The 8,678-nt window shown below is 39.6% G+C and overlaps 1 protein-coding gene across 2 annotated transcripts; it reads left to right on the top strand.

The window, feature by feature from the left end:
* The first annotated feature begins 1,211 nt into the window (after positions 1–1,211).
* Positions 1,212–4,273, top strand: pou3f3a (POU class 3 homeobox 3a). Of its 2 annotated transcripts, none has more exons than XM_082174846.1 (2): positions 1,212–3,107; positions 3,330–4,273. In XM_082174846.1, the coding sequence occupies exons 1-2, from the start codon at positions 1,881–1,883 to the stop codon at positions 3,441–3,443; spliced, it is 1,341 nt and encodes a 446-aa protein (XP_082030972.1). In that variant the 5' UTR covers positions 1,212–1,880; the 3' UTR covers positions 3,444–4,273. The 2 variants fall into 2 exon arrangements, with proteins under 2 accessions (XP_082030972.1, XP_082030973.1); XM_082174847.1 differs by having other exon boundaries at positions 1,212–3,147.
* Positions 4,274–8,678: the final 4,405 nt, after the last annotated feature.

The following is an 8,678-nucleotide window of genomic DNA, read 5'->3' as shown; positions in this document are numbered from 1 at the left end:
TCCTCCGCTCCGCTATTATTTTCACTTAAACATATGAAAATTTATGCAAATGAAAATCAGCACTAACTGTTCATCGCTCGCAGTGCACGAGAGTCGCTATCATCGACCCTTTGCAATAGGTTAGCCCATATAGACAGGCTATACCAGGGGTGGATCAATCCACATAATAAACAAACAACAATAAATCACCACCCAGGGATTAATACGGCGTGTTTTTTGTATCCACCTGATGTTTTTTTTTTCTTTCTTTCTTTCTTTTTTCTTTCTGGAAAGGACTAATATAAATTTCTTCAAGTAGGATGTAGCCTACCAAAGTTGCAGTGAAACAAATAAAACAATATGAGATATTTGGTGTTTATTAGCTATGCGATTGTGTTTATTTGTGCTTTGTTTTTGTATTTTTAATGTTTTATTTATTTTACCTCATTAAGTCATAGTCATAGATGTTACTAAATTGAATAAATACATCAGTTTAAAAGTTTTCAGTGCTGGTGCTTGAAACGGCTCTTCTTTATTCTAAGAATAAATCTGAATAGGCTAATGCTTTCCGTAAAGTTTTCAGTCACATACATTTGTTGGATACGAATCTAATCTATGCTCACTTCATTTGTACCCCTAAGCCAATGCTGAAATGCGTAATGTTTTTATTTTATTTATTTTTATCTGCCTGTTATTTGCTTTGCCTTATCTGTGTCCCATCTATTGTGATTTCCATGTTTGTTTGTTACTTGCCCATAGGTAAAAAATCAGACACAATTAGACAAAAATGTATTATCATCACCAGTTTCATTTCAACATTTAAATGCCTTTTGTGGACAAAAAAACGACATCAGTAAAATAAAACAAACGCTGAAGCGAATTCAAGCCAAACAGTTTCCTCTGCAAAAAAAGAAAAAAAAAGAAAAAAAAAAAAGAAAGAAAAGAAAAGCAAAACAAAACATCTAAAGCATCGTTAACCGAAGCCAATAATGCCGTACACTGCAATAGAATTATATAAACTAAGCTTCCTGTTCAGAGAGAAGGTCTAGTCACTTTTATTCGTATGTTGACATTTCCAAATTAGACATAGCAAATTGCAACGCCTTAACGTGATTTCTTAGCTGTTCCCTAAGATCTGTCACTCTCCCGAAGGATATCCAATGAGCATCAATCTCGCAGAAACTTCCTCGCGGTAATTGGATGAAGGATGTGGATGGTGTGCGCACGCGGGGGCTGAACGTAAACATTCGCGTGCACTCGCGCTCAGAGAAAGGAACGGAGCGAGCGAGGACAGTGAAAGTCTCCCTCGCGCGTGTATTTGATAGAGTTGTGTGCGGTGGAATGTATTGAAGATTAACGTCAGATGGACTCTGTGAAAGGAAGAAATATGAGTAGCAAGACTCTGTAAGAAAGGACTGAGGACCAGAGAGAAGTTTACAAACGAGCGTCTTCTGATAAGCCTCCACATAAAAGTCAAGAGAGCGCGCGATGAAGTTCGGTGTGGGATTTTTGTAATCGTCACGTGCAGTTGATGTGAAGAAGAAGAAGAAGAAGAAGAAGCAACACTTTTTTGTTCTCATTACTGACCTTTAAGACAATGAAATTAACAATGGAATTCAATTGTAAAAGCAACTTCCATGCATAATGTGGATTTCTACGCTGAAGGTATTTCTTTCTCCTTTTGCTTACGATAAAAGGAGGTTTTGACGGATATATATTTTTTTGCCATTTTTTGCTGTGTTGTCGGTGGACCAAATCAAAATACCAAGCATATTTTTTTTCCAGCTTGAATAATTCATGAAATAGTGCGTGCCTTTGAGGCAAAAAAAAAAAAAAAAAAAGTTACGACAATACGGGGAGGGGGGAATAATAAGTAGAATTGTTCAAAGTGGTGAGGGGGGATGGCCACAGCGGCTTCCAATCCTTACCTGGCCAGCAATAGCATTCTCTCATCAGCCTCGATCGTGCACTCGGAGTCCGGAGGTGGTGGCATGCAGCCGGGAAGTGGTGTCGTAACATCGGTGTCGGGAGGGTACAGAGGAGACCCCGCGGTCAAGATGGTGCAGAGCGACTTCATGCAAGGAGCCATGTCGGCCAGTAACGGGGGGCACATGCTGAGCCATGCCCATCAGTGGGTTACCTCACTGCCCCATGCCGCTGCCGCAGCAGCCGCCGCCGCAGCAGCCGCAGCGGCAGAAGCAGGCTCGCCTTGGTCCTCCAGTCCAGTTGGCATGGCCGGTAGCCCACAGCAACAAGACGTGAAGAGCAGTTCAAACAGGGAAGACCTGCACTCGGGCACCGCGTTGCACCACAGACCCTCGCATTTAGGGGCTCACCAGTCGCACCAAAGCGCATGGGGTGGCACCACAGCCTCCCACATCCCCACCATCACCGGAGGACAGCAGCAGTCCCAGCAGTCTCTCATTTATTCCCAGCCCGGTGGTTTCACAGTCAACGGGATGCTGAACCCTCCTGGGAGTTTAGTCCACCCGGGGCTGATGCGAGGAGACTCTCCAGAAATGGATCACCATCACCACCATCATCATCAACAGCAGCACCCTCTTCACCACCACCACCAGCACCACCACGCCGGAGTGAACAGCCACGATTCGCACTCAGACGAGGACACGCCGACCTCCGACGACCTGGAGCAGTTTGCCAAACAGTTTAAGCAGCGTCGGATCAAACTGGGTTTTACTCAAGCCGACGTCGGGTTAGCCCTGGGAACTCTTTACGGAAATGTTTTCTCTCAGACCACCATTTGCCGGTTCGAGGCTCTCCAGCTGAGCTTTAAAAACATGTGCAAACTCAAGCCGCTGCTGAACAAGTGGCTGGAAGAGGCCGACTCGACCACCGGTAGTCCCACCAGCATCGATAAAATAGCAGCTCAAGGCAGGAAACGAAAGAAGCGCACCTCCATCGAGGTGAGCGTGAAGGGAGCCTTGGAAAGCCATTTTCTGAAATGCCCAAAACCGGCAGCGCAGGAGATTACCTCTCTGGCGGACAACCTCCAGCTGGAAAAGGAGGTGGTTCGGGTCTGGTTCTGCAACCGAAGGCAGAAGGAGAAGAGGATGACACCGCCCGGAGTTCCTCAGACGCCCGAGGACGTGTACAGCCATGCCGGCAACGTGAGTGCAGACACACCGCCTCCGTCCATGGACTGCAAACGTATGTTCACTGAGACGTAGAACAAATCATTTTTATGTACAGTTCAAGTCAGCAAGATATCACAAATATTCTATGTATATTACGAGATAACCCAAAACTGAAATCTTTAAAAGCTTTTCGTTTTAAAAAAAAAAATCCTCCAATGTCCCTAACGTTAAATGACTGTTTGCTCTGTGTTTCAGGGGAGTTTTGTGGTAGATTACTTAAAAGGTGCAAGTTTGAAAGATGAACCAGACAGCAACCACAACAACGTGACAACCACGAGCTCCTATGGCCAGGAGATTCTGGTGCACTGACACCGAAATCATAACCAGCCCAAAGCCAACACAGACTTTATGGATTGAAATCACAAAAGAACTCCCAAGGACATGGATCAATGCAGACGAACATTAAATATTAAACAGTGGAAGAATTTACCCCAGGACACGTATCAATTTTACGCACAGGAATTATATTACTCATTTTAACAAAACGGAATTGTCTTGTCTACTCTCTTGGAGCATTATGTGCAACAAACTACACCTTTTATAATTCATAGTATTTTTGTGGACTACACTTCTGTGAATAGCTTTTACACAGAGAAAACTCTTAAGAAAAAAAAAAAAAAAAAAAAAGATTGATTACTCTCAAGCTGCACTTATTTTCCAATTTCAGCCGACCCCTTGTTAAACACTTTTTGTTGTTGTTTGGCTGAATCATCGTGGATATTGCCCTCTCTCCACTGCTTTTTCCCAGGCAGAATGTTTTTGGTGGGGTTTTGATAACAAGTGTGTGTAAATTTGGCAATATGAAAAATTAATGTGTTGGTTTAAATGATTTGCTTTATATTTTTCACTAAATCAATTTCAAATATTTTCAGGAGCAATTACAGATTTGTTGCGCGCTGTGATGACTTTCAACCTAGTAGCATCTCTTGTAGGCCTTCCCCCCTGCCATTTTAAATATTGATTATATTTTATACTGTTAGTATTACACTTGTTATTATATACAGATATTGTACACAAACGCATTGACGAAGCTGAAACAAACCGTTGTCAAACCGTTTCCCCCGTGGTTGTTATTTAAGTTCAGTACTGACTCAGCGAGAAGTGAATGAGAACAATAAATCTGATATAGCTTTCAGATGCATCGGTGCAACTTTCTTTCTTTCTTTCTTTCTTTCTTTCTTTCTTTCTTTCTTTCTTTCTTTCTTTCTTTTCTTTCTTTCTTTCCCAATTTGCTTAAATATTAAAACTAAATTCTAAATGAAAACTCATTTCTGATATTTGTTTGATTTGCTTTACTGAGATTTTTTTTCTGAAATGTATACAAAGGGAATTCTGAAGAGTTTCTCAATATCCTGACCCTTGGCCTAAAAATGGGAGTCGAAGAACTTCCAAAATGTTTTCACTTCGCAGTGTCATATTGTTGTCTTATTTTCCTTTCTGTTAGCCTGGTTTTTTTTATGTACTGTAGCCTATATGTTTTTTTTTTGTTTTTTTTTTAAAGAAACAATCATAACATGTAATTGTCTATTTAATATCTATATTAACGGCGTTTATGTAAAGATAAGCTTCACGTCATCGTTCCAAAAACAAATAATGTAATACATTTTATAATTGATTATAAAACTTTTTTTTCCCCCCGTCAATGACTTACAGACTTTCTGAGACTCCAAATAGGCTAGTAGCCTATTTTCGTATTTTACCCATAGGCAATTATGCATTAGCTGACACCCACTATGCTGATTTAGATTATTTTCTTCTCAACTGAATATAAATTATCAAAACATTCAGAGGCCTTATTGGTTCTAAAAACACTGAAATGTCATAAATCATATTATAAATCATGATAGCATCAAAGTGACATGGAAATGTGTTACAGTATTCAGAATACGCTTCATCTCTCGTCCTCATTAAAACCGGGTAATAATTTCCATATTTTGCTTGACATGCATAACGTCCCACTAGAATGCTTTGGAAGTTTATTTTTCTTTCTTTCTTTCTTGTTTTAAAACAAATATTCGACACATAAATAGTTATCAGCAGCGACGTGATATTTGCCTTAATTGACAACCCATTTACCGCTTTCTTTATAGAATTTTATTCAAACATTATTTTATTATTTAGTCCGCCAAGTCATTTCAGTAAATATTCTAACTGGATGAGCTCAATAAAACAACTGCAATATCTTAGCATAAAACAAACTGCAAAATTGCATGTATTGTAGGCCTAATTCAAATGCATCATATTAAATTGGCGTGCCTTCAGCAAACAGTTGATTTATTTGGCTTTATTTGAGAACGTTCGTTTCTTAAAATTCCTCGCTTTTTTCTTCACATTTAAATTTGAAAAAGCACGAGCGTCCCGCTCAGCGAGTGACGTAATTTGGAATCCATTCCGTGCACGCTCTAAAGCAGTAGTGCATTTGTATGCATGGAAATTCGTATGCTTGCCACGTAGCTCTCTGAGTGCAAAAGGGCCTAGATCCTTCCATCAGATTGCAATGTAAAAGCGTGCAAAAACGATTGTGTGAGTGAATTGCCTTTTTCTGTAAACCGACCGTTACTACTGGGGAATAGCACAACCGTTGGCCCTTAATTTTCATCAAGACAGGTTTGGCAATTTCTCCCATTTGTATTCATTTCTGCTATGTTTGAAATAGCTCTGCACTCTTAAGGCGCAACACCAACCTTCCAGCTGAACGACGCTTCTGTTGAGACTTGAGAGTGCAGCTGAATTTTTTTTTTCTTTTTTTTTTCTGAAGAACTTTTGTGTGGTAGTGACTATTCAGCTAAACACACGGTCCTTCTATTGAAGATTTAAATTTCGCGGATGATTTACCGTACATCCGTTGCATGGCAACGAAATTCAACCTGTGGTTATAAGCACGCGCCCCACCCTTCATGCAATATAGCCTACTCAATGTTAATAGCACCGCTCACACACCCAGAATAACTGAGTTGTGAAGCTTGCAGATTCTGTCTAAAATGCTGTCTAAAATGCACTTTTACTGAATAAAATAAGACTTTGATTATATTACTATTTTCTAGTTTTAATGTGTAGCTTACTTTGCATAAAATGCAATATATTCGAAAATGAAGAAGCCTAAATTTTTTTGTAAAAGTATATTTTCAGTGATTGCAAAGTAAATCAATTAGGCTTCATTGACTCAAAACAGCCAACCTTCAACAGAAGTATAGCCTGTCTAATGAAAATAGCTGTCCACGCTCAATGATAAAGAGTATGACTGATGATTCTGATTAATGTGATGAACGATGGTTTCTTCGTCTTAGGTGTTAGACCCTGAATTGCATAATAAAACTCACTAATATCTTATATCTTTTAAATTGAAAATGATGTGCGCAAGTCTACTTATCGTTTCTGAGCTCTACTGTAGACTAACAAAAAATGCAAAAACTATAAGCAGCAGCAACAACAACAACAAAAAAAACTTTAAGAACACGTAACTCTAGCACGCAAAATTATTATTTTCGATTATTTTTATTTCATAGTTGCTCTGTTCTATGTGGGGATGATACGCATAGCCTAATGCTTTATTATTAAGTCATAATATGCTTTATTATTAAGTCATAATAATATACACACACACACACACACACACACACATATATATATATATATATATACACACACACACACATATACATATATGTAAACTCGGGCTTCTCTTGAGGTGCCAAATGTGTGTAACTGAAAGTAAAACAATTAAAATGAAGATTCGAAGTTAAATGTTTTTATGAATCGTTTATTGTTTTCACACTGCTCTTTTAAATAATTTGTATAAACGTTAATTTCACCCAAAATAGGATGATATGGGCCATAGAAAATAAATCATAGCCTCTCATATTTCTTTAGCGCCATCTTTTGGAATTCCCTCCCGCACGAATTTAGTATCAATATCAAACCTTTTTTATCGATAAAACAATACTGAATGAATATTTAAAAACAACATTTATTATAATTACGAAAAACGTGCTGGTAATACTGTTTTTGAAAACGTTTGAATTAGCATTACTATATTTTTTTCTTTATAGATGTAATTTATTTGTTTACACACACACACACACACACACACACACACACACACACACACACACACACACACACACACACACACACACACACACACACACACACACACACACACACACACACACACACACACACACACACAATAAGATAAAATTGGTGTTACAACAAATCGAAAATGGTGCAAAGGCTATCCATAAACCTTTAAATGCCTCTTTTAACTGCATATGTTTGCCTTGTGTACACAAGCTTGGGATTAGAGACACAGAGAGATAGCCTAATTAAAATGTTCATAGTGATGTATTTATTTCTCATTTCTAAAAATCTGCTTTTTTGTTCCATGCAGACTGGCCGGAACCCTAACTGTGTCTCACTACACAGCATAACGTTTGCTTTTCTCGCAATTCCCTTCAGTCCTTCAGCCAATAGATGTGGTCCGAGGCTCACACAGGACGGCTGAATTAGTGGCCAGGGGACCTTCACTGTCCCACACCTGCTGCAAGCCCGTGGCACACTGCCAGCTGAGGTCAGTTAGCCCGCCAGGCACATTACCCTGGCAGCAGTTGCCAAGGTGACAGCATGTCAGAGCCTGCCCATTGAGGAGTGAATGGAGGGCTGACGGCCAACGCATCGCTGCCTCTGACCGGCCCCTGGAACTTCAGGAAGTGGGGGACCGAGAAGGCACACATTCAAATGCTCAGCAATAAACTGACTCTACACGTGGCAGGGGCCTAAATCCTTAACCTCTATAATCTCAACATTAGTGCTGATATGTGATACTAAGTGAGTTAAACACACTTTTCCATCTCAGACTTGGTCAGTCTGGAAGTGCTTCGAATGACAGCAGTTAATTATGTATAGGTAAAAATCACAAATATGGATATGAGTGTGAGTGTGTATGTGTGTGTGTGTGTGTGTGAGTGAAAGCAGGAGAGAGGATGAACAGCGATAAAAGACGCTAGTAGAGAACAGGAGGTGAAAGGTGTTCCTGCTTTTGTTGTAGCTATCACATTAAATGGAGGATGTGAAGCAGAGGGGAAATAAGCTTTGGGCTCTGTGGTTTAATAGATTACTTACAATTGGACACAGGTATTTGGAGTTAGCCATTATACCCTTGAGGCTCAAAAAAAGGTAAAAGACAGATCACAATTCAAGAAAATCGGCCGCTGCTTCTCGTTCAAACGCCTTTGTGTTTTTCTAAAACAAACATATTCATTTAGCATACTGTTTTGTGCTTTCAAAATGCGGCTGCGAATATTTGCATTAGCATGTTTTTGCTGTTTCTGAAGAACACTTACACATTATCAAGAGCCCTTTCAAGCATAAGCTCTTTTAAATTCAACTCATTGTAGTCACGGCACAATTTGTTAAGGTCAAATCTTTGTCTGAATGGATTGAGTCAGAATTGTATTGAGGTCATCAAAAAGCACAAAGCCATATCTCTTCAAGGGCACATCTGAATTTCAGCTAAGCTCTTAGAGCCTCAATCTCCCTTGGAAA

The sequence above is a fragment of the Leuciscus leuciscus genome, assembly GCF_965113295.1.
Source record: "Leuciscus leuciscus genome assembly, chromosome: 7".
NCBI lineage: Eukaryota > Metazoa > Chordata > Actinopteri > Cypriniformes > Leuciscidae > Leuciscus > Leuciscus leuciscus.
The sequence above is the reverse complement of the archived record's forward strand: the minus strand, read 5'-3'. Positions and strand labels throughout refer to the sequence as shown.

Excerpts from the sequence above, each read along its gene's own strand:
- pou3f3a (XM_082174846.1), top strand. The coding sequence starts at position 1,881 with ATGGCCACAGCGGCTTCCAATCCTTACCTGGCCAGCAATAGCATTCTC. Across the intron at positions 3,108-3,329 it reads TGTACAGCCATGCCGGCAAC|GGGAGTTTTGTGGTAGATTA; the intron begins GTGAGTGCAGAC and ends TCTGTGTTTCAG.